Source organism: Podarcis tiliguerta (genome assembly GCF_965153285.1).
Source record: "Podarcis tiliguerta genome assembly, chromosome: 9".
In the NCBI taxonomy this organism is placed as follows: Eukaryota; Metazoa; Chordata; class Lepidosauria; order Squamata; family Lacertidae; genus Podarcis; species Podarcis tiliguerta.
Genome location: NC_139542.1, coordinates 22,606,583 through 22,632,680, shown reverse-complemented (window position 1 = coordinate 22,632,680; position 26,098 = coordinate 22,606,583). Strand labels below are relative to the sequence as shown.

The 26,098-nt window shown below is 41.9% G+C and overlaps 2 protein-coding genes across 6 annotated transcripts in view; both read right to left on the bottom strand.

Moving 5' to 3' along the window:
* NPNT (nephronectin) overlaps nt 1-13,480 on the bottom strand; it is a 63,338-nt gene extending 49,858 nt beyond the window's left edge. Inside the window, exons 1-2 of one of the 4 annotated variants that reach the window (XM_083456773.1) lie at nt 12,977-13,480; nt 7,034-7,134 (exon numbers count right to left, since the gene is read on the bottom strand). In XM_083456773.1, the coding sequence (XP_083312899.1) occupies nt 7,034-7,134; nt 12,977-13,047 (172 nt within the window). In that variant the 5' untranslated portion in view covers nt 13,048-13,480. The remainder of the gene's footprint in view (nt 1-7,033; nt 7,135-12,976) is intronic. The other 3 variants (XM_083456774.1, XM_083456775.1, XM_083456776.1) reach the window with 3 other exon arrangements.
* A 5,545-nt stretch (nt 13,481-19,025) lies between these two features.
* Nucleotides 19,026-26,098, bottom strand: part of GSTCD (glutathione S-transferase C-terminal domain containing) — a 56,426-nt gene continuing 49,353 nt past the window's right edge. For both annotated transcript variants that reach the window (XM_083456778.1, XM_083456779.1), the window contains 2 exons: nt 23,832-23,901; nt 19,026-19,450 (listed from right to left, as the gene is read on the bottom strand). In XM_083456778.1, coding sequence (XP_083312904.1) covers nt 19,314-19,450; nt 23,832-23,901 — 207 coding nt within the window. In that variant the 3' untranslated portion in view covers nt 19,026-19,313. The remainder of the gene's footprint in view (nt 19,451-23,831; nt 23,902-26,098) is intronic.

Below are 26,098 nucleotides of genomic sequence, written 5' to 3'. Positions count from 1 at the left end.
ACGTTGAAACCAGGTACTGCCTGCAAGGGCTCGTCACTAGATTCATCACATATTAGTTTATGTGATGAGTCCAGTGCTGCCACTTAAGAAACTGCAGAACTTTCCATTCCATAGCACAGTAGGTATTTCTCCTTTGGAGCCAAAGTTGCACATTAACTTTTAGAGGATGTGCCATGCTTTATGCCGACTGCACTCAACGGTGAAGCAATACTGCTAATCTACTTTGCTACACAACCCTGTCATACTTCCTGAGAACTGTCACCTGGAGCAGTCTGTACCACTTTGGATCCAAAATGAATCATTGGTATAAAGCTTTTAAGAAACCTGCCAATTTATCCTATAATTTTTTCAGGAGCTTTTGTATCAGGCACATTTCAAGTCAATGAAAGTGGTAACCGGTTGGTCTCAACTAAGTAGGTCGGGGGGGGGGATCAATGATCCAAAACAGATCTGCCTTGTCTAAAACCAGCTTGCTCATGAAACGGAACACTTTCTACTTCTATCCAGTCATCTATAAATGTTTCATGTTATCATTTACTAATAATACTATGAATTATCCAACCAAATACAGGCCGGTAAGTCTTCTAACTTTTTGGCCTGTTTGGCTGGATTATTCACAGGCCTCCTCTTAAAACTGGCATCAGACTTGCCCTGCTCCAGTCTCTTGTCATTCATCATGGTTTGCCTATATGTAATTATGGAAAAAAGCTGCTAAAATGGGAGCCCATTGCTTGATGCTGAAATTCCATCTTTAGCACAAGCATGAAAAATCTCTTTTCTATCTGACTAAAGCTGAAAATAAAAATGACTTTAATACTATTGGCAAGCAGGTGGGGGAGGGGACTACATCTTAGCAGCCCAATCCTGTGTTTATGGTTCTGCTATTGCTTCCCTGTTCCAAGTGTCCAATGTGTTTTAAAATTTTGATTTGCATGTGGTTGTCTAATGCAGCCTTTGCAAAGCTGATGCCCTGAAGATATTTTGAACTACATCACCCATCAGCCAGCACATACTAATGGGTGGGAAGCAGTCTGGCAAAGGCTGCATCAAATGCATCTATTTTTGATTCTGTTTATGAAGCCTGAGCTTGGGGTGTGTAGCCTGCCTGCCTTGGTGTCATGTTAAGAAGCTCAGTCCCTGTGTCCATTCAGGTTCTTGGTTTTCTCTTGGTTTGTACTTTCTGCTTTGGTCTTGTCAAAAAGCTTGACGGCTAGAGCTGTGCTTAATGTTTGCCTACAAATATTTTCAGTGATTCTATGGGATCTGAAATATCCCACACCTTTTTCCACAGCCCACGCATAACTACTCCACTAGCAGATACTTTAGTGCTTCTCAAACTTCTTCCAGGGAACAGTGATGCCATTGTATAGCAAATCCACTTGAACAAAGCTAATTCAGAAGGCACACAATGCTTAACATAACCAGTCAAATTTAGTTGCTTGATGGTGTCTCGGGGGGGGGGGGGGCAAAGGGAGCTATTTCAAAGTGAGAAGGCAATGTTTCCTGTGTTGTATTGTCAGGATTCTGAATGTGCAAACACTTCCACACCTTTTCAAAAACTCCTCTTTAAAAAAAAAAAATCTGAAAGGAAGAAGGGATTTGCTGGTGGTTCACAAAGCACCTGCCCCCATTGTTTCAAATCAGCCCTGCTGGTGACCTTTTCAACACACCAAATGGTATTTGTCACTTTAGTGATGAACTTTTAGTTTCTAATAGGAAGGAATTCTGTCTTGATGTATTTATTTCAGGCATTAGGTAGATACTCTTTTTCTACTGGTTCTTGCTCCTTTGCCTTCAACAGATACTTGTTCAGCAGACATTAATGCTTATCTACATGTTGTGTAGATCAGGCATAGGCAAACTTGGCCCTCTAGATGTTTTGAGATTACAGTTTCCATCATCCCTGACCACTGGTCCTGTTAGCTAGGGATGATGGGAGTTGTAGTCCCAAAACATCTGGAGGACCGAGTTTGCCTATGCCTGGTGTAGATCTTTATCCACCGATCTCTGTAAATCAAGCTCCTGCTAAGTCCCAGGGATTTTTCTCCCTGAAAATGTATCTGAGCATGAAGTCATTGTGCAACCTCAAGCAAAGCTTTTTCTCTTGCTGCAACTTTCAAATCTGACTTTGGCTCCATCCATGTAGCAATAGCTGGGGTTAGGTAGAGGTGCACTAGGTGCCTCTTTCTTTCCCCCCAATAAATGAATGCATGTGGAAGAACAACCCATTTGTGTTCTGTACAAACTCTATTGTAATAAGCATGCATGTTCTACTTTCAGCACACACACACACACACACACACACTTCTTAAAGGAGCCCCCAAACAGATAATAAGCACTGCTATCTTAGGCTCAGAGAGCACCGTGGTCTGCTCTCCTCTACCCCAAGTCTCCCCTGTTCTTGGAGACAAAGGGCAGAAGGAACAGGTGCTGCTGCCGTAACCTGTCGAGTTTGCAAACTCCTAGGATGGAGGTTAGGTGAACTGTTGGCAGAACACATTGACTCTCCCTCTGTGAATCTCTCCAATCAGAAAGGGCCCATTGCACCTGCAATAAGCAGCACCCACTCAGTGTGGGATGCACAAGCTCCATCCTGGTTCTATCTTCCTGCTGCCTCCACCCACCATGACACCGTGTGACTCATAGAATCATAGAATCATAGAGTTGGAAGAGACCACAAGGGCCATCGAGTCCAACCCCCTGCCAAGCAGGAAACACCATCAGAGCACTCCTGACATATGGTTGTCAAGCCTCTGCTTAAAGACCTCCAAAGAAGGAGACTCCACCACACTCCTTGGCAGCAAATTCCACTGTCGAACAGCTCTTACTGTCAGGAAATTCTTCCTAATGTTTAGGTGGAATCTTCTTTCTTGTAGTTTGGATCCATTGCTCCGTGTCCGCTTCTCTGGAGCAGCAGAAAACAACCTTTCTCCCTTCTCTATGTGACATCCTTCTATGTGACTCCTCTTTCACCTACAGGCCTGCACAACTTTTGACCCATTAAGCTGAACCCAGCCCAGCAGTCATGCATGGGAGCATACTAGGGACTCGCTAAACCTGTTTTTGCTGCCCACCTGAGACTACAAAAATTGGGGGGTGGGGAGATATGTTGTCAAGCACATTGCAAGCCACCTTATAGTTTTAGTGGGCTGAATTCAACTTGGCAGGTCACTCATTTTTCAGACTTGCTCAGTAGTAAATGGTGATTTCCTTCGCAGGGTTATTGCAAGAGTAAATTAAATGGGATCTGCAAAGTGTTTTGTATATTAAGAGTGATAAGAGCAGCTACAAAGATGGTGCGGATCATTCGCAGAACAATTACTACTCTTCTTATATGGCATCTTCCTTAAAACCCAGCTGAAATCTCAAGTAACTCTGTTAATCATTGCAATTTTGTTTGCTCTTCCTTAAGGGAATGGCTCCAGTGACCATTTTTAAATAATGTTTAAAAATAATTACACAAAACCACTGGCTATTATCTGCCCCTGGATCCAAAAATGGTATTCTTGAATTGTTTGAATAAAAACATGCCTCCTCCCCTCAAAAGAGATGAGATTGGTTTTTTTTTTCTTTAAAGAAGCTAAATAGGTAACAAAGAATATGTTATTTAATGTGGCTCAGAAAATAATAGCCTGGTAACCTATTTATTGTGGATAAGAAGAAATGATGCCAAATGAAAGTGATATAACTGGATCCTACTATTCCTGACAACTTCCTAATCATTTGACCAGCATTTATTACATTGATGTAAAGTAATGATTTTCATGCCTTATATCACTAACTAAATGTGAATTGTTTTCACATTTATATGTGAAACTTCAGTGGAGTTTCTAGGAAATGTATCCAAAGCTGTTATTACACAAGCAGAACAAACTTCCACTTGCACAATGAAACTTCCTCCCCACCGCAGATCCTCAGCACCATGGGTGGAGCCAGGATTTTTTTGGGGGGGAGACTTTGTTGGGGGAGCAGGACTTTTGTTAGGCAGGACAGAATCCATGTGATTGGTCAGTTATTGTTTTACTTGGGGGGGCAGCTGCTCCCCCACCTTTGCTTGGCTACACCCATGCTCAGCACCCTCAAAATCTGCTCCAGAGAATGGAAGGGGGAGGGCTTTCCCAAATACATTATGGAGGTGCATAGGGTCTTAAGCAGAGGAAGAGGAAATCACGTATAAATGCATTGTTCTTTCCTTCAGTTCCTCCCTCGATACTTGATTTTGTTTTAAGATATTTGCGAATTGAGATGTTTTAGGTTTGCATTTAAATGGTTCGAAATGTTTTGAGATGCAAACTTATATAAATAGGGTTCTTTTTAAAAAAAAGAAAAATAAATATTGTTCATTGCCCAACTAAGTTAAGCATTTTTCACTTATTTCAATGGGAGAATTAAGCTTAGGTGCAACCCTTTCCCATTAGAAACAGTGGGAGACTGAAATGTTCAACTCTGGTTGGATTGCACCCCTTTGTGCTCGGAGTACAGAGGTAAAGTTCTAATTAGATTTGTCAACTGCGGAGCATCAATCAGCAGAAGCAATAAAGACCTTAATTTGGGGCAGGAAAGAAGCACAAATGTCACCCTGCAACCAACTGCATTCCATCACAATAATGAAGACAGATTGATGCTTGAAGAAATGTACTTTATCAATTGGGAAGAAAGCTTTGTGGTTGATTGTCTACAGCGTGCCAGATTTTGCATTTTTATTGTTGCCACAGGCTTCGTTTTGCGCAGGACTAGAACCAGCTGATAGAAATTGCAGAGAAGCAGATTTAGGATAAACACTAGGAGAAGCTTCCTAGTAGTAAGAGCTCTTAGATAGTGGAAACATGGCTGGTGCAAAAGGTTGCACTGCCAGGTCCTCCTCCTCCCATCACCCTCTCCTCTGCCTCTTCCCCATCACTGTTGCTTCCTCACTACCCCTCCTCCTCCTATGCTCCATTCTCCCCCTACGGCCACTCATCTTGCCGCCACATTATTGTGGTGGCGGCACTGGCAGTTTTCCTGCCTTCCCCTTTGCCTCCTCCCTACCCCACTCTGAGGAAGGACCATGGAGCTTCTTGAGAGCCAGTGTGGTGTAGTGGTTAAGAGCGGTAGTCTCGTAATCTGGTGAACCGGGTTCGCTTCCCCGCTCCTCCACATGCAGCTGCTGGGTGACCTTGGGCTAGTCACACTTCTCTGAAGTCTCTCAGCCCCACTCACCTCACAGAGTGTTTGTTGTGGGGGAGGAAGGGAAAGGAGAATGTTAGCCGCTTTGAGACTCCTTAAAGGGAGTGAAAGGCGGGATATCAAATCCAAAACTTCTTCCTTCCTCAGAGCAAGGCATTTTGGGTGAGGTGTCTAGGAGACTGCCTGCGCTGCTACTGCAACAAGCTGAGTAAATGCTGCTCAAACTTTTAAAAGTTTAAAGTGACTCATTGCAAACATCTTTTTCTAGCTGCAGCAAACTACAACAGTGGCACTTGCCAGGCCCAGAATGCCTCAATCAGAGAAACAACCCTGAGAATGAGGCAAGGAGAAAGAAAATGTGGAGAGCAATAATAATAATAATATTTTTTTATTATTTATACCCCGCCCATCTTACTGGGCTTCCCCAGCCACTCTGGGCAGCTTCCAACAAAATGTTAAAATACCGTAATACATCAAACATTAAAAGCTTCCCTAAACAGGGCTGCCTTCAGATGTCTTCTAAAAGTCTGGTAGTTGTTGTTCTCTTTGACATCTGGTGGGAGGGTGTTCCACAGGGTGGGCGCCACTACCGAGAAGGCCCTCTGCCTGGTTCCCTGTAACTTGGCCTCTCGCAGTGAGGGAACCACCAGAAGGCCCTCGGCACTGGACCTCAGTGTCTGGGCAGAACGATGGGGGTGGAGACGCTCCTTCAGATATACTGGGCCGAGGCCATTTAGGGTTTTAAAGGTCAGCACCAACACTTTGAATTGTGCTCGGGAACTGAATGGGGTGGCTGGGAGCACAAGCAGGGCCAGCAGGTGGGTGACAAGGCAAGTAAGTGGAGAGGGGTTGCCAGATCACCATCCTCTCCACCTGCTATACAAGACAAATGTCTTCTTAGCTTGCCTTGTTATGGCACTGGCCTTGAGTGAAACGGACTGCCTCAGGAGGTGGTGGGCTCTTGTTCTCCGGAGGTATTCAAGCTAAGGGTAGCTAGGTGTCAAGTAGGCATCCTGAACTGTAATCTCTGGCTTGAGCAGGGAGTTGACCTCCATGGTCGCTTCCAACTCTAATTATTTTATGATTCTGTGATTGTGAGATAAGTCATGGGTCTAATCTGGTGCAAACATAGAAAAATATACAAGTAGGCAACAGAAAACATGGCAATCTATGTCTGGCTACTTTGGTCAGCTTTCCAATTCAACTGAAAGTCAACATTTCTGTATTCCCATAGCTTCTAGCTGAATGCTTCTTTTTCAGAAATTGTAGTTGATAAAGTTGACAGGGCAATGAGAAAGTGAGAAATGTTATTAATATATGTACCACCGCAAGACACTGTCAGGTTAAATACCGGAGCATAATCTGGGAAGGATTTATTTTAATCTTTTTCCTTTAACTTCAGTAAGGATGTTTCTGAAAGGTTTTTGTTTAACCTTCTCTAAATGTTATTAAGGAACAAAATATACAGCTAAAAACTGCTTCTGATTGCAATAGCTTCCGCCTTTTTTTGGAAAATTGGGAACAGAAAATGTTAATCTACAAACAAAAATTATGTAGATAAACTTTTTCAAAAACAAAAAACACCCTGAATCAAATGTAATGCTGTAAAAAAAAAATGAAATGAAGATACATTTGGTTTGACACTGCATTTAATTTCCATAACTTACAGTACTGTTAATATGGAAATCTGGAGTTTAAAATGGGTAAGATTCTTAACCTGTCAGTGTCCCTCTAGGTGAAAGCAAAAGCCCCATGTACATTATAAGCCCTGCATCGTGTGAGTGTCTGTGATTATATGAAAGCCATTATTAGAGAGGAACAAGCCCTGTTTTAAAAGGCTCAAAGCCCCAGCAGTGGTGATACTCACGTTGGCATTGGCCCCATGAGTGGCGAGCCCAGCCCCAGCAGCAGTCGACTCTGCTTCCAAAACGGCACAATCCAGTCGTGGAAAGTATTTGCCTGGGCCACCTGCACCAACGCCAAAAATAAATTTGGAAAAGAATGAACATGAGGACACATGGTTGCAAGGAGTCCAGCAGCTCATCTAGCCCAGTCCTGCTGCCCTGTGACACAATATTGACATTCTATACTTATAGGATTCTTGACAAAAGGCCTCTAAAACCTTTGGACTCAAAAATTTCCACTGGAGGCAATCACTGTCTTCCTTAACAAGTCACTCCGGTACACTGAACTGCACCTATTACTTTAAAGCAGAATGTGGGTGTATCCAGACACACAAGTTCATGATGGTGCATCTACAAGACATCACTTGCTATCACAGCTATCACTTGATGGTTATGCAGATATAGCATCATAACAGAACTTTCCATATCTCTCATTTCAACTCAGAGGCAGTGTTTTTTATTGGAGTATGTTCGTTCAGTTGCCAGCTGTCAAGTGGGCAGGGGGGGAAATCAGTGACGCACATTCAGGTGTAAGACAGACTACAGGAAAGTTTTGCAAAGGTTAAGATTAATGGACCTTCCTGTCAACTGAACTCTTTTTCAGAAGCCATTGTTCCTTGTCCTGTCCTCAAAAGGTAGAGTGCACCCTTGTTTTCTCTCTTCATGCTTCTATGTAGATATTTTGGTTAAGTAAAATACCCTTCTTTATCATCTCATCTTCGCTCAACATAACCCATCTTCTAAGTGTTGCATCATAAGAAACATACCTTTATCATGCTTTTAGTTTTCCTTTTAGGTCAGATTCACACAGTAACTACCCTGACAAGGAGGCTTCTCAAAATCCAAAGCATGGGGAAACTACCATATGTTATTAGGCCACATGCCCTAAAATCAAAGATATTGCAAAGCATTTCCTGGTGGTTGTAATGGTGCCATGAAATCTTCAGAGCCAATGGAGCTCCTACAGACAGAACTGCTCACCTGTATGGGACAGCCTTTGCAAGGTCTGAATTGTAAACAACCACCCTCTTCCTCCATAATGTTTAGAAGGTTTTACTATCCCGTTCCCTTGTATCCCACCATGAATAGCCATCCATCCCTCTGTTCTGTTTGTTCTATGCTTGTCTTTTCTGCTCCATGTTTTTTCAAGAAACCATGGCTAGTCACAGTGTGATGGGCCGGGGTTCCAGAATCCCCTTAGCTTTGGGTGGAGGGATTCTGAAGGCTCTGTATAACCCACCACCAATGAGACTCAGGTCTTTGTTAGCTTGGACAACCGCTCTTACATTGCTCTCATACATTCTCATTTAGAAACACAGGAATATTTCTTATACTGAGTCAGAACACAGATACAGCAGTTCTCCAGGGCTTCTTCTAGTCCTAACTGGAGATGCCATAGATTGAAACTGAGACCTTCTGCATGCAAAGGAGATGATCTACCACTGACCTATGGTCCTTCCCTTTCTTTCATGATACTGTGCTCAGTGGAACTTGTTATGCCCCACAGGGATATTACTAAAGTTATAAACTAGGTGTGGGGAACCTTTGGCCCTCCTGGTGCTGCTGAACTACAACTCCCATCAGCCCCAGCAATTATGGTCAATGGGCAAGGATGATGGGAGTTCTAGTTCAGCAACATCTGGAGAGCTGATGACATCCCCACAGCGATGTACAAGTCCTGGCTATGATCTTAGGACCGACATTAATAAAACTTATACATATATACATGTAACTTTCCTATTCTTCTCCAAACCCATTTGAAGCAAGTTCTAACTTCAGAAGATGATTTCCCCTGCTTCTTCCCAATCCTTAAGATGTGGGAGGTGATTGAGCCTCTTGTGGGTTGCCCTGTACCTCTGAGGCTCTTGTGGAACCTTGGAATTGCAGCACAACTGTGACAATCTCCAGCTCTCCTCCCGAGTTTGAAGCAACTGAGGTGTGGAATTGTCCCCAAGACCTTGATGAATTTCAGAACAGGAGTGCAAGAACACCCTTGGGGAAGAGATGGAATCCTGGTGACCACAAATGTTGGGTTGACTATCATGAACAAGTGGAATTTGTGAACCCCGACACAATGCACAATGAAGTAGGAATAAAACATACTTTATTGGAGCAAAGTGTCCATATGAGATAAATGTCAACTGCTAAACAAATTGAGAAAAGCACAGTTAAAGGAAGGACCTTTTCATGCAAGATCCTGTTTAGTCTTTTCTACATTCTGCATGACCTACTCCCTAATTTGCATCAAAGTTTTTCATCACATTTTGACATATTATAGCTGTAGCAATTACACACACATTCCAGCTCTTCAGCGCTCATTTTCGCATTTCACTTATCTAGATTCATGTTTAAACTTGAGCTGCAGTCTTCTCGGTATACTGATTCACTGGCTGTGCTCAAGACATCAACTTCTGACTTATTTAGCTTATAAAATAAGATTTGTATATTAAATGGGATTTTTAAAAATAAGCCATCCAGTAGATCCGTATGATGGTGAAGTAAAATGGATTATTGGGCACATAGCAAGAAGAAATTGCAGGAATTGCTCTTACTGCATTAGTTCTCATGCTACATTTACTAAATAGAAACTCAATGGCTGTGTTCAAACACAATGCAAAACCACAGTTTAGCACTACGTAAATGAGCCTAGCCTCATTCTGGGCTCTCACACTCCTCCCTCCCCTTTCTGTACTGCTGGGATAAGAAGTTCAGAAGCTTTTGCTTTCTGCTTTAATTAATCACAGTTTGTCATTTCATCTGAACCGAGGATAGTCATTCAACATTAACTATGGCTGGCTTCCGAACAAGCCAATTTAAAACCATGGGTAGTTGAGATAGCTTGTTAAACCACAGTGAGTGTTAAAAACCAGTTAGGATGTAACAACAAATCGCAGTTAATTAAAAGCAGAAATGAATGCTTCTGAACTTTTCCTCCCAGCTGTGCGGGAGGAGGAGAGAGAAGGGAATGTGCAAGCCTGAGAAAAGTTGAAGTCTTCTAGGCTCTTTCACACAACACTAAATCATGATATAACATTATATTCAAATACAGACAGTGCTGCATAAATATCCAAACCAAGTAAAGAAATGCATGCATGCATGAAAATAAGTTTCTGAATGTGTATTATTAGGAACAGCGAGCATAAAAAAGATGCACATCCAAATGTGTGTTAGGAACTGCCCCTAGGTACACATCCAGCTACAGATTTCATCCATGCACACTTCATCACTTTCAACTGGATGAGTATTCAGTTGGGTATGCATCTCCACACCACTGCATCTAGTAACAAGTAACTACCATTTTTACATATAAAAAGAACTCAATCAAAACAACTGCATAAGGTGGATTCGCACGTGTGGCTTAACTAGTTGAACCTTAACTGTTGTTAGGTTCTGTGGTATTTCTTTTACAAAGAAAAAAAAAGGAAGAAGCATTTCCAGTCAATCATTCTACCACACAGATCTGCAACCTTTAGTAAAAACCCTCCATACTGCTTAAAAGGATGAAAGACAACTGAGCTACCCCTGGCAGTGAGCCAGTGTGGTGTAGTGGTTAAGAATGGTAGACTCATAATCTGGTGAACCGGGTTCGCATCTCCGCTCCTCCACATGCAGCTGCTGGGTGACCTTGGGCTAGTCATGCTTCTTTGAAGTCTCTCAGCCCCACTCACCTCACAGAGTTGGGGAGGAAGGGAAAGGAGAATGTTAGCCGCTTTGAGACTCCTTCAGGTAGTGATAAAGCGGGATATCAAATCCAAACTCTTCTTCTGGCAGAGGCAGATTTAGGGCAGCGTGACCATCTTATTGGTGCCCCCCATTTAGTTCAATGTCATTTTATTACATGCTATTTATATCATTGCTGTATTGCTATAAACATGTTTATTGCTAGCCAGCTTACGATGGCTTGCTTCAAAATGCAAGGTAGAAATAATACAAAGTACCTCCGTATGTGCAAGCTTCTCCAAATTAGGTGCAGTTGCACGTGCAAATTTCAGATATTGTGAAAGCCACAGGAGCTCATTACATTGACTGCAAACTATATACAAAAAGGGTTGGCTACACCTCACTATCCCCAGGTGTCTTCACAAATTCCTTAAGAAAGAGACACCGTGTCAGTTTGCAGACTTTCGTCATTTCCAGTCAATGAATGAGGCAAATTTCCAGGTGTGCCTTTTTTCCTTGGCTTGGGGGATACCAGAGAACATTAAACAGATTCCACTGGAAACAAACACCTCCCAGCCAATTTGCTTGCCACTGCCGCGTGCACCATGGCACCTAAAAAGGAAACTGTTTTGTAACAGTCATCAGTTCGCCACAAATTTCAAATTGAGATGGCTTTATATACAAAATACACAATAGCCATGATCTACCTGATAAATCACACAGAGGTTATTGGCTATTTTGCGTGGGAGTAGCAACTGAGTAATAAAGTTATAAAGAACTCTGGGTTGCCCAAACCTGTCAAAGCTTGTCTATCTCACATCTCCACACATTCCATGAGGGAATGCAATCTAACCCTACATTTCACAGTTTTTCTATTTCCTACTTTAGGTGCCTGTTTTGCAGCTACACAAGTATGTCTGGAAAACACACACACACACGAGTACTTGGGGTATTATGAATATTCGCAGACTTGATGTTGGTTGGACAATTCACCTGAGGGCTGTCCCTTCTCTGCACCTTGCAAATATATATACGTAAATGAGTTTTGCAGGTCTCAGCTATTCAGTTTTGACAATCTGCACAATTCTGCATAAATAAAGGGGAAATGGTTGCCAAAGCACACACAGCACAATAATCAATATACTTTATTCTGAAGTTCTTGTTGATATGTTTCCCTTTTGTGAGATGTGTCAAAAGTATCGTGGAAAAAGAAATCCATGGAATGCAGCCAACATCCATTGATATGACTGCCACACACCCTTGTCTTCTTCCTGTCAATTAATCCAGAGCAATTTTCCTTTGGTTTCATATGCAGTACAATTCCTCATCCAGATTAGAACCCCCAACTAAATAATTGCCACCTGCTCTAAGAAAGTAACAGGAATCCACCCTTTTAGTTGATCTTACAGTTAAAAGCCCATAAGGAATAATCAGTCTAGATTAGGAGTTGAATTGTGCACACACTTACTCAAAGGCAAATTCCGGAGAACAAAAATGGAAGTTATTTTCAAATAAAACACACTAGATTGTGTTTAACATAATCAATACTAGAGTATTATAAATAACATGCTCTGATAAATAAACAGGATTGAAAACAACCCATTCCTACAAATGCAGCCCCCCAGGCCAAGAAAACTGCTGTAGTGACACTGACAATGAAATCCTAGCCATGTCTACTCAGAAGTAAATCAACGGATCTTACTCCCAGGCAAGCGGGCTTCAGATTGCAGCCTAAATTGTGCATCAGAAGTCCCTGATTTGACTCATTCCTCCGTGAAACAAGCCATCTCTCTGTGTGTCAATGCCCCGTATTTGCAACAAGGAGACACTGACCTGCCTCGTAGGATTGTTGTAGTCCTTGTTATTAGTTACTGCATGGGGGAAAGGGGAACAAACTAGCCCTCCCCTCCCCTTATTTCTACTTATTACATTATGCTCCTGTGCCCTCTGCAGTTGGGGTTTGCAGGTGCGTCTGCCGCATGTGTGTTTTCCCGAATGCCGAGCGCGCGCAAGCGCCAAATCTGTCCCTTGCACACTCCGGAAAGAGCCCTGACCTCTCGGGCAAGCGTGGGGCGAATGTGTCACGACGACGAGTCTCCCCGGCTGAAAAGTTAGGACCCCCAGGTTCCCCAGAGGAGCCTGAGCCCGCCCGCCCGCCCGCCGCCCTGGGTCTCTCTCGCCTCGCCTCCCCATCCATCTGCCCACCCGTCGGTCCAGTGTCCAAAGTGTCCAAAGTCTGCGCTTACCTTCCGTCGAAGTCCCCTAAAGCCTCCAGGTAGAGCCAGGACAGAATGATTAACCTCAGGGATAAATCCATGGTCGGGAAGGGAAGACAGAGAGAGAGAGAAAAAGAGAAAGAAGGAGGGAGGAGAGTAGCCTCGGCGCGTCTCTAGCAATAGAAACGACGGTAGCAGGTTGGGGAGGGATGCGAGGCGGCGAGGGCGAAGGCGCACTGATTCCTTCTCCTCTCGGAGGCGCTCCCAGCCAAGCGCGCGCTGTAAACTGAACTCCGGGTGCCCTCGGGGCTGTTGCTAATCCTGGCTGGCGGAGGAATGGGCGGAAGAAGAGAGAGAAGTCCACGAGCAGCAACAGGAGGAGGGAGCCCCCTTCTCTCTCTCTCTTGCGTCCCTGCCTTTCTCTCACTCGCTTCCTCCCTCCCTCTTCCTAAAGCGAAGGAGACGCTGCGCTCTGAAGGCGGCGCTGCCGCTCACCAACGAAAGAGGCGCACGCGAGCGCAACCTCGCCACCTTCCCCCGCGGCTCTTTCTCCTTTGGCAGCGGGGAAGAGGAGCGCGGGCTGGGAGGCCGAACTTCTTATTTGTTTCTTTTACTTATTCCTCCCCCTCCCCACCCCACCATTCATTAAATCTCTGTCCTTCCCTGCCTCTCACCAGACAGTGATAAAGCACCTACAAACATCCAGCAATTAAAACCATTCGAAACCATCTCCATCTATAAAAACAATTGCGGATGCAGACTTATCAGCACCGCAATGGAGAACTTATTCTACCAAACAGGGACCATTTGGGAACCCTGTTATCGTTTCGTCAGCAGCACCACCACCACTGTATGCTATGCAAGAACTCCATAAATATATTATAAAAGCAAAACAACACCTCAAAACACATTTTGAGTCATAGAATCATAGAATTGTGGAGCTGGAAGGGATCCTGAGGATCATCTAGCCCAACCCCCTGCCACGCAAGAATATGCAGCTGTCCTACAGGTCCTTCTTTGGTCCTCCAGAAGTGACTGAATTACAACTCCCATCAGCCCCAGCCAGCATGTTCAATGGTCAGGGTTGATGAGAGTTGTAGTATAGCAACACCTGGAGGGGCTACAGGGTCCCCAATTCTGTTGGTATGGGAAAGAAACAAAGACATTATTTTATTCATTTAATGCATTAATAATAATAATAATAATAATAATAATAATAATAATTATTATTATTATTATTTATACCCTGCCCTCCCCAGCCAAGGCCGGGCTCAGGGCGGCTTACAAGCAATAATAAAAACAAGTTGAATGATTACAACTTAAAAACAAAATTCAAATATATTAAAATATTGAACATTAAAATATTAAAATGTAGCCTCATCGCAGGAGGAGAAGGAAAAGAAAAAAGAAAAAGAGGGAGGGAGGGAATCAAATTGGCTCCAAGCCAAAGGCCAGGCGGAACAACTCTGTCTTACAGGCTCTGCGGAAAGAAATCAGATCCTGCAGGGCCCTGGTCTCGTGAGGCAGAGCGTTCCACCAGGCCGGAGCCAGAGTTGAAAAGGCCCTGGCTCTGGTTGAAGCTAATCTAACTTCCTTAGGGCCCGGGACCACTAGGGTGTTGCTATTTATGGACCTTGAGGCTCTCCGTGGGGCATACCGGGAGAAGCGGTCCCATAGGAATGAGGGTCCTAGGCCGTGAAGGGCTTTAAAGGTCAAAAGAAGCACCTTAAATCTGACCCTGTACTCCACCGGGAGCCAGTGCAGCTTGAAAAACACTGGGTGAATATGCTCCCATGGCAGAAATCCCGTGAGGAGCCTCGCTGCAGCATTCTGCACCCGCTGGAGTTTCTGGGACAGCTTCAAGGGCAGCACCGCATAGAGCAAATTACAGTAGTCAAGCCTGGAGGTGACCGTCGCATGGATCACTGTGGCCATAATTCTTAATGACATCTGATTGCAGCTGAAGAGTTGCAGCACCAGCTTCTATGTGTCTACAGATACTGTGTAGCTTGAGCTTAAATAAATTTGGTGGGGTCATCTCATCCGTCTTCATAATGCATAGTTGTGGCACTGAACGTGATACCAGAATGCAAGTTAGAAGCTAATAATAAAAAGAAAGGGGGAAAATGCTTTGAAAGCCACTTACCAATCTGAAAATATATCCATGGAATGCTTTGCTAACACACCCTAAACCATGACCTTGGTTTGAACACGAGTATCATATGGAAAAAAATAAACAACCCACAAAGCACATAGTTGAGCAGATAAAATTACAAACTGTGTGGATTGGGAAACCATGCAAGAATTTAAACACAAGCTCTAGTTGTTGATGCATTATGGCAAACAAACATAGAAAATGCCAAATAAAGGGATTCTGAAATTATGTTGCACTGTGATTCCAGCAAGTTGGGTCAGAGTGAGGCGATTTAAAGCATCACAAACCTTGCATGTCTTGCATACTGTAAGATTTTCATCAGTTCGTTTTAGTAAATACACAACACAGAATGACTAATAAAACATGGCTTTTAGGAAAGGCTTGGGTTTTTCTAATCCCAGACAGAGAGAAATGAATCCAGGCAGAAATATGTAGGATCATGCACTCTTGGGAGGAAATACACATCGAAGGCATTGCAGCAAGCAAACAAATCAAATTCAGTGGTGACACTGGCAAATATTCCTCTTGGCTCCTTGTTCACATGCCAAGTTGGAATGAGTTAAAGCAGGCAAAGGAAACAAGCATACCAGAGACAAAAAGTGTGGCAAGATAAAGCAAGCTGATTTCTTGCCCAGAGACAGTGAGCTGTGTCCAGGGTCTTACTGGCTGTGTGTATACACATCAGGTGGTGTCCACAGCAAATCCTCTACTTAACATTCCAATGTTAAATTGCTCTTGCATAGCACGGGTCAACTGTGACCTATCTGTAAAATATTCTACCATGTCTAATTTACCAAAGGACTTCCACTGTGCACCCGGACCTGGTTTTCTACAGCCATGTTGGTCACAGCTGCTGGCTGTTCTCCAAACTTGTCACTTTTGAAATGTCATTACCAGTGCATGTGAGCTATCTGTCAGTCTGTTTGCTTAGCCATCTGCTTCTCTCTCTCCCTTCCACTGAGTACCTGAGCTGTGACTGTGTTGACAGGGTTCAGAGTTCCCCCTACAGTTGATGCCAATCTCCCAACTTTTTCCCTGTTTCTGCTAGGTGGCTGCTAGGTAGGATGAAGAGCCATTTGCCTTATCACATTTCTCTTTAGATACTGGAAAGCTTTTGGACACACCTTTGTAATTTATACACTGTTAACGGAGTAGACCTGCAGGAAAGAGGACAATACGATACATTGCTTGTTATCACCCTTGTACTAAACTTTAAATATGTTGTCGCTTTTTCAGTTCTGATAGCACCATGCCACTAGGTTTACACATGTCCCAGATCAAATTCCCAACTGAATTCTTCTCGGTTTGAATCTTTCTGACCATGCTACTTCCTAACCTGGGAGTTGTGATCCATTAAGTTTTAGTATTTGGGAATCAGTTTTTTAAGCTGAAGATACTAAATTGTTCAGGGTGGTTAAAAGAAAAAGGTGTTACAAAGAGCCCCCAAAGGAGTTTTCCAAACTGAGCAGACAGTAAAATGACAAAAGAAATTCCATGTAAACAAGTGTAAAGTGATGCATTCTTGGGGTCTGAATTATCTTTAATATCTTTCATTTCATATTACAAAGGCACATCCAAACATCTCCAGAAACAACAAAGTGTGTCTTCAGCCCTCAACTTCACTTTTTTAGCTTTCGCTGATAAAAACTGGGGCCTTCGTATTAAGCTCCTGCTGATTGGTTGAGAAATTAAATTGATAATGCTTGTAAATTCAATACACTCTTACCTAAGAGTAGGCTTCATTGAACACAGTGGGGCCTACTTCTGAGTGAATATGCATAGGATTGAGTTGCAAGGCTTCAGTTCTATGCAATTTGGAGTAAGCCCCATAAATACAGTGGAACTGTAGGAATGCCATATAAAACTTCTAGACTTGCAAACACCCAAACAAACGGATCTGGCTTAGGGCCAGGTGAAATGTTGCATGACAGATGCAGCTATCACAACTGTCTTCTGATATTTTTCTTCCTTTTTGCAGTGAAGCCACAAGAGGCTGCAGTCTTGAGCGAAATGGTTTGTGGGTATGGTGAGCTCAATGGGTCCTTTTCCAATTATGTTGGGCTGTGTGTGTTGAACTGAAAACCAACTGAAGGGGAAGGTTTAAGCAGGCTCTCTTTCACCATCCTCCACTTAAGGCCGTCACTTCCTGTCCCCGTCTTTCATTTAATGATAATGAAAATAAGAAATAGTTGGGAGATTGTTACTCACATCTCCCATGTGATGTCTAGTTTGGCTTTAAACCAATGACTATTTGCTCCATATTTTCACTGCCAGGTTAGTTTCCCCACTCTGTCACATTATATGCAACATACGTCATAGTATGGCTTAAAACCATACTAAATAAGTGCTACTGTGTTCCGCTCTGCCGTAGTCATCTATTAAATACAGACACTCTTATCTCCACTTTTGCAGATAAGGGTTTGGTTATGAACAGAGTGCTATGAACATGGCTTGTTTACTATAGTTTTGATCCATTTCCTCTGATGAAACACCTCTGAGAGTGTGTAGGACCCTTGATTTTGCTTATATTTATTTTGTCAATTTTACTCTGGTATACTTGGTCCAAGCAAAGGCTCCTCCAGTGGCTTACTATGTTTTTCCTTCCTCTTAAATCATACACATGGCTGGGGGCATTAAAACATGCAACATCTAAACAAATGAAGTGGAGCAACATTGAGAATGCTAATATTTTATAACTGTAGACGGAACACTTTATCATCCAAGGATAATAGAAGCAAATTGCTTTCTTAAAAAGCAAATGTTTTGCTAATTTGCTGAAGATGCCCAGTGTGATGGGTAAGAGCACCTTCCTGGGAAAATAATTGCTAAGTGTGAGTGCCAGGACACAGGAGCTCCAAGATTTTACTGCTCACATTTGTGCCTCCACATATTAAGGAACTAGCAACAGGGCATTCTTTGATGCTCCTTGGCCATTTCCCATATCCCTTAAAAATCTGATATTCAAAGACCCCCTTCATATTTGCATAGTTTGCAAGATCTGGTATTCAAAGAACCCTTTGTACTTTACATCTTGCAATGCTTACAAACGATTGTGTGAAGAATTACTTGGAAAAGTAAGGTCAGACAATTAACTAGAAGTGAAGTAATTCTAATACTAAGAGGACTCCTCTGTCCAGAAACTGTGCTGCCCAAGGGGACAAACCAATTGTGCATTCTTTGCTCTGAAAACATCTACAGTGGTACCTCGGGTTAAGTACTTAATTCGTTCTGGAGGTCCATTCTTAACCTGAAACTGTTCTTAACCTGAAGCACCACTTTAGCTAATGGGGCCTCCTACTGCTGCCACACTGCTGGAGCACGATTTCTGTTCTCATCTTGAAGTTCTTAACCTGAGGTAATATTTCTGGGTTAGCGGACTCTGTAACCTGAAGCGTATGTATCCTGAAGTGTATGTAACCCGAGGTACCACTACCAGATAACTTGATCATTAATATTTTTTTCATGGGTTGATCAGTCCTATATCCAGCAGGATAAAAAATTTAAACACAACAATAATGTGCATTGGACATGCATTTATATCTCGGAAACACAACAGTGAATCGAAAATTGCTGAGATTAAAGAAAGCAGCAAGACTAGAGGAATTGTGGATAAGCCCCAAGTGCTGATTGAAAAAGTACTTTCTTTTGTCTGTTCTGAATCTTCCAACATTCTAACTCACTGAGTGTCTCCCAGTGTTATGGGAGAAGAAGAAAAACCTTTATTGTCCACGTTCTTAGCATGGTTGCAGAATAAGCATGTTATTAGATTTTAATGTTCTGTAGTTGGGTACCCTTGTTAGTATAGTCAAAGGTCTGAGTACAAAAATACTTGCAAAATCTGTTTTCGAAAATGCAAGATCTATCTTCATAGAAAAGGAAATGAAATCACCTTGCCAGTGATGAAGCTTTTTAAAAAACAACAACAAAAAACCAACCTTTATTGGTATTACTGTGGGGGCAGATGGACATTTTGGGATATTCCTGCTCTGAGAACCAGCTGTCATTTAATCACACATTTCAAGGAGGATTTAGGAAGCTCTGCAAGCAGCCCCACTGCCAACCCCTTTCCTCTCTGCTTCCTTATTTTGGAGACAATGGATTCAAGATGTGCACTGTCTGCTTCACAGCTGCAGTTTGTATCTCCAAAATGTTACTGGACTTTGATCACAAGGAGTGATTATTAATTCAAATTGATCAGAAAAGCCCTTTGAACTAAATTGGGACACCCACTATCAAGTTATTCTTTGGGGAACATGTCTCTGGTTCCATTGATATCACTTGCGCAGAGTAGTTGAATTTTTCCACTCCCCAAGCCCGGTCCAGATCCACCAGTCCCATGCAGTGTTTACCTAAAAATAAGAACAAATAATATATAGACTTTCACATAATTATTGTAATACTACAAATGCAAATGTATATTTCAGCATCAACACCCACTGATGAAAACGGGTATCCTAGCATCAATTGTAACAATAGTGAATATGATAATTTCGGTATCAATCATTAATAGCAGTGGTGCCAGTATATATTTTGCAGTGTCTCAGACCTTTGTTTTGCTTATTAATGCAACTTGGGATAATTTCCTAATCTGGTTATTTCTAATACAGCTGAAATGTCTCTTTATAGCAGGTGTAGGGAACATCCTATTGTTGAGGAACATCACCTTGCCAACAAAGGTCCGTATAGTTAAAGCTATGGTTTTCCCAGTAGTGATGTATGGAAGTGAGAGCTGGACCATAAAGGCGGCTGATCGCCGAAGAATTGATGCTTTTGAATTATGGTGCTGGAGGAGACTCTTGAGAGTCCCATGGACTGCTAGAAGATCAAACCTATCCATTCTTAAGGAAATCAGCCCTGAGTGCTCACTGGAAGGACAGATCCTGAAGCTGAGGCTCCAATACTGTGGCCACCTCATGAGAAGAGAAGACTCCCTGGAAAAGACCCTGATGTTGGGAAGGATGGAGGGCACAAGGAGAAGGGGACGACAGAGGACGAGATGGTTGGATAGTGTTCTCGAAGCTACAAACATGAGTCTGACCAAACTGCGGGAGGCAGTGGAAGACAGGAGTGCCTGGCGTGCTCTGGTCCATGAGGTCACGAAGAGTCAGACATGACTAAATGACTAAACAACAACAAATGTTGAGGAACAACAACTCTCATCATTGCTGGACATTGGCCATGTTTACTGGGACTTATGGGAGTTGTAGTTCAGCCACTTCTAGAGGGCCAAAGGTTCCCCACACCTGCTTTATAATATTTAGAGCAGAAAGACATGTGACCAAGTGATACAAATTAAGGGTTGATGTATGCATACAAAGTTACGATAAATGAAAGATGTGTTTTTATGGGGGCTCAGTGTTAGAAGACATGCAGAAGTCCATGGATTCATCCCTGGCATTACCAGTTAAAAATGACTTCTGGCTGAAACACAATTGATGCTAGCCAGAGTGGACAATATTGACTAGAGCACTCATACTTAATTGCAAGAACGTTTTGTAATATTGTTGCTAATTAATATTCTTGCTGATAATCTGCACTGTTGCTGTTATGGAACATTTGACTATTTTAAAACATTTTAAATTTTTATTTTTACATTTTAAAATAATACATTGTTAACATTTAATTCCAGAATGTTGAATACAATATGGACAAAATATCCCATTATATTATGGATAAAATAAGCATGTTGAGTTACTGAAGAACTCTGAAATACGAAAGTAAAAATTAAATATGCCACCTCCCTTAAGATAATAGAATTGAATTTTTAAATGTCCTGATTCTGCATTTGATTAAAGTGGACTTGTTACACATGACAGCATATATCTGCAACTTATTATGTAGGTAGATTGCACCATTTTACCATCTAATACTGGAATCCTATACCCACTTGCCTGGGAGTAAGCCCCATTGAATTCAGCAAGCAGAAACACACAGGATTGTGCTGCAGGTTATTTTTACATGATTACTGGCAAGGAATGAGTGGCAGTGCAGAGGTAGAAAAGATATTTTTGTTGTATTGTTTTGTATTGTTTCATTTTGGGTTGAATTTTATTATTTCAGTCACAGACCAGTTCCAGACCACATACAATTATCAAGGAAGTCATAGAACACAATAGGATACTTTTGAATTTGCAATTAGGTATAACAGGGACAATACAGATACAGCAACAGTTAAACATATATAAATTAAAACTTAGTCACTAACATATAAGCTAAAATTATTATTTAAAACCTTAATCATTACAATAGCACAGCTTGTTCCTTAAGTTTTATGGCAATCACACAGAATTTGGCTACTCTTAACGTGACCCTCAGGATCCTCATTTTGGGTTGGAACTTTAATGCAAACACAATTATCTTTATATTAAACGAAGCAATGGTGGTGGTGAGCATTTTAACTATGCAACCCTGTGTGTCTTTTTCAGAAAGAAGCACCACTGGATTCAATGAGGTTTACTCCCAAGTAAGCATGCTCAGAATTGCAAGCTAAATAGTACACCTTATGTAGAATCTCACTATCTGATTCTGCCTCTAACAGAGCATGTGGTTAGTGCTGATCTGATCTGACCTTTACCCTAGTCATTTGAAAACAAAACTTAATCCTCACCAACCACACGCCCATTAGCAAGTTTAAAAGGTGAAGAAAGATGACTGAAATGGAAGAGATTCTTTTAATGGAGCGAATAAGCCTGGTGTCAAGCATATCTTCAGAAGAAACAAGGAGAAGAACAAAAATGCCAGTGAGAGATCGTTTTTTTGTGGTTCACAAATGTCTGCTCTACCTATTTTATCTTTGAAAGGGGGGGGGGAGAGAAGTACTATAGTGTCACAACATCAAATTTACCTGAAATGCTGAGTTGACACTCTGATTCATTTACAGCCATCCACTCCACCCTTCATTAAGTGATACATTTCCTTCCCATATCACCAAAGGGCTGGAAGAAATGCCCACTCCCATTTGGTGGAGTGGCACCTCTTGAACTCACAGCTGTGACCTTGTCAGCACGTTTTCCTTTCCAGATACAGGAGTGGCTTTAAAGTTTTGCCAGTTTTTGTGAAAAAAATGGTAAGATTATCTCAAGTCCTCAATGCTTCCTGTTGTACTCTTAGCCACCACAGACGTTTTTAGATCAGGGGTCAGCAAACTTTTTCAGCAAGGTCCACTGTCCCTCAGACCTTGTGGGGGGCAGGACTATATTTTTTTTTGGGGGGGAGAAAGAATTCCTATGCCCCAGAGATGCATTTTAAATAATAGGACACATTCTACTCATGTGAAAACACGCTGATTCCCAGACTGTTTGGGGGCCAGATTGAGAAGGTGATTGGGTCAGATCTGGCCCCCAGGCCTTAGTTTGCCTACCCATGGTTTAGATGCATAGACATTGTTTCTTCTTACTACCTGTTATACATTCGGAGTGAATTTTGTATCCAAAACATGCAACAGTATCAAACCATTTTGTCTATTTATCCCAAACACCTTGTCTTTATTTTTTGAAAACCAATGCCCCATTTACAAGCCAACAAAGTTCCAAGAGTAGCTTGCAAGAAAACATAACTCTAATATAAAAAACACTAACAAGTTAATAGAACTGATTAAAAAGGCAGAGAAGCCATTGAGTCTAAGAAAACAGCATAAAATCCAAAGGCTCTAAAGTGCCCGACCATGTTTTAAAAATACTTATATCTGGTGCTGAAAATAAAAGAGCTTTGGCATCAAGTAAAACTCCCAGGGGAATCCCTAGAATATCAGCTCACCCTATGCCAACCAATCTTACATATTCTGAAGACATTTGAACAGCTGTAAAAGAGAAACACAAGCTCAAAGCTTCCTTGGGCATATGGAACTAGCTATGCAGTTGTGTGGATCCCAGCCAGCTACTCTTCCTCTGTTTTAAAAGGTTCCACTAGATCTTTGCAAATGCGTCCTTGTTACTGTCCTTTTTTTGGCAAGAGGGACACTTTCATAAAAAGGGAGAAAACTTTCATAAAAGCCACCACCCTTTTCAGATTCTATTTATTTTGTTTCAACTACAGTGGTACCTCGGTTTACGAACTTAATCCGTTCTGGAAGTCCGTTCTTAAACTGAAACCGTTCTTAAACTGAGGCACACTTTCCCTAATGAGGCCTCCTGCTGCTGGTGCCCTTCAACTTTTTGGATTCCGTTCTTAGACCGAGGTAAAGTTCTCAAACCGGGACACTATTTCCAGTTTCGCAGTTTGTAAACCAAATCGTTCTTCAACCGAACTGTTCTTAAACTGAGGTACTACTGTATTTCTATCATGCTTTTTAAAGTTCCCCAGACTAAGGCTACTAGAGTACTGGGCTTGCCTAAGGCCATTTATTTAGTACATGGCTGATGTGAGATTTGAACGGGTGATTTTCCAGCTCTTGTACTATAGTAGCTCCCTTGCACTGTTACTAATTCCCAATGGCATCAGAGAAAACATTAGCATGTTTCTCAAATTCTATCATCTCCTTTAGTGGACTGTAACAGATGAATGTTCACTGTATCACTGTGTGATACTTTCAACCCCAGATTTAAACTGAGCTTCAACTACAAAAACTATTTCACTGTATCTCTAAAGACACCTCCCTGTATGTTCTGGGAAACCAGCACTTTCATTCCTTGTTGATAAGCGTGCCAGGGCAACCCATATATAGTAAGCTAAGCACATCACCAAGTAGAGTGTATGTAATCTACACAACAGCTGTTCTATGGAAAAGCGTACCTATTTGCCTGCGTTCAGGGGGAAGCTGGACAGCTGTCTGATCAGCAAATCGGCAAAGAATCATGTGCTCCTAGAATAGAAAAAACACACAGAGAGATAAATATTGCCAGCTTCTTCCATTACGTTATTCCAAACTAGCTACCATATTGGGAGACTGTATATATCTGAAGCCACCAATATTGGCTGCAGTTGCCTGTTTTGCTATGCAATATTATTCAGAACAGGTCCTTCTGGCATGACATCAGTTTTGGAAACCAATGAAAGGGATGCTAGTAGAGGGTATAAATTGAAGCATTCCAATTAGCCTAAGATGGCCTGGTACGACCTGTGTGGACTCTTTCAACACTGTAGTTAGATCCTTAAGCATCTGTATCACGTCTGACCCGTGGAAGCTTTGTGCCATGCAGCTTCACCAACACAGGTGAGATGGGAAACAGGCAAAGAAACTACTTCTTCATGCAGCACATAGTTAAACTATGAAATTCACTTCCATTAATTGTAGTGGTGGTCAACAACTTGGACAATCTGGTGGAGGATAAGGCTTTGAGCCATGATGGCTATGTTCTGTCTGTCTGTGCCTCTGAACACCAACAAGCGAGGAGAGACTTCTGTTCTGCTTGCAAGCTTCCCAGAGGCATCTGGTCAGTCTCTATGAGATACGGATGCTGGACTAGATGGGTCTTTAGCTTAATCCAGCAAGGATCATATTATGTTCCCAGTGTTTCGCTACTGCAACACCAGACTCACAACACTGCAGTGCCCAAAGAGCTCTTGTACCCAGGCCCTTTTGTTTTCCTTTGTACAGCAAATCATAGAATTAGGCTACAAAATCTATCAATCCCACCTGGTGAACCACAATTAGGTTACGTTGATCACATCTTATGACCCACGGCGACATGGTTTATAATATACTTTTACACACACTAGACTTTAGAGGTGATTATGCTTTTGACGGGGGGGGGGGGGAATGCAAAAGGAAAGAAAAATGCCATAACAGTGCGTTTGCTGACAGCTGCACTAGCTTGGACAGCTGCAATTTCAAGTGCCAAGTCACAGAAATCAGAACCATTTCAGAGCTGTATATCTTGACAGAGCTGTTTGTAATGTTAGATGGAGATAAGTATGTGAGAACATAAAACACTTTTGGAAGGAATTTAGGTAATACCATTTACAAACGACAAATCCTCCCATTCTGCTTTTTTAAAACAACAGGGATTTTAATTTTGCAGGATTTCCTGAATTTTTAGGTTTCCAAACTATAGTTGGATATTATACTCTTTGTTTTTGCTATGTAATAATTGTCCTGACGAAATAGTTATTTATTGCATTTTTAACCCCAACTTTCTATAAGAAATGCCTAAGATGGCTAAAATCCAATTAAATAAATTAAAGGGAAACAGGAATGCTGAAAATATGCAGTTATCAGGATTTAAAAATAAAATAGTATTTTTGTTTAACAGAGAATATTTTTAGAAACTATGGGAAGGGTGCTATTCCTGTACCTTGACAAAACAACACCAACAAGGTATTTGGGATAGCTAACTTTTGGGGAGCTGTAGAGCGCAAGAGATGCAATATTCAGCTTCAGGAGAGGGAAAACTGGAGAAATGGCAGGCAAGGTATGGGTTAAGCATCCTCTTATATGCGCCACCGCTTGTCCAATCAAAATCACCCTAGCCAAATTCTTTTTCCTTTAAAGGCTGTTTCCCATTATGTGTGTTCAGCCCTAATAGGTTTCAAACTGAATAGTCAGTTTCAAACTGAAATGTATGTATACTATTTCCCATGAGAAAAGAGAACTTGCTACAAATTGTTCTAAAAAGTCAGCAATGAGTTGAGTCTTCACTGTGGGATGCCACAGTTGCCATTTTGAATGGGGTGGGTGGGAATCATCAAGTCTCTATAATAACGCTTTGGTTTTACTTGACACTAATCCTTGAATTTCCCAGCGAAAGGAAACAGAAAATTAAGATGAACTATGGAGACAGTGACACAGTGTCTAGCCACCACATTCCAACTTTTGGCAACACATCAGTAACTGAAAATATATCAATCCAATATGCAAAGTTGTATATTATATAAAGCCTACAGAACCAAAAATTATCAATTTATACACTGAACTGAGATACCATCTGGTCTAGATCCATGTAAATAATACAATACTGATTTTAGAGGGGCTTCTTAGCACAAGTTATCTTCTTTAAAAAAATCAACTGATACAAATTTATTAAAACAATATGCTTCTTAGAACCTGTGGAGATTTCATA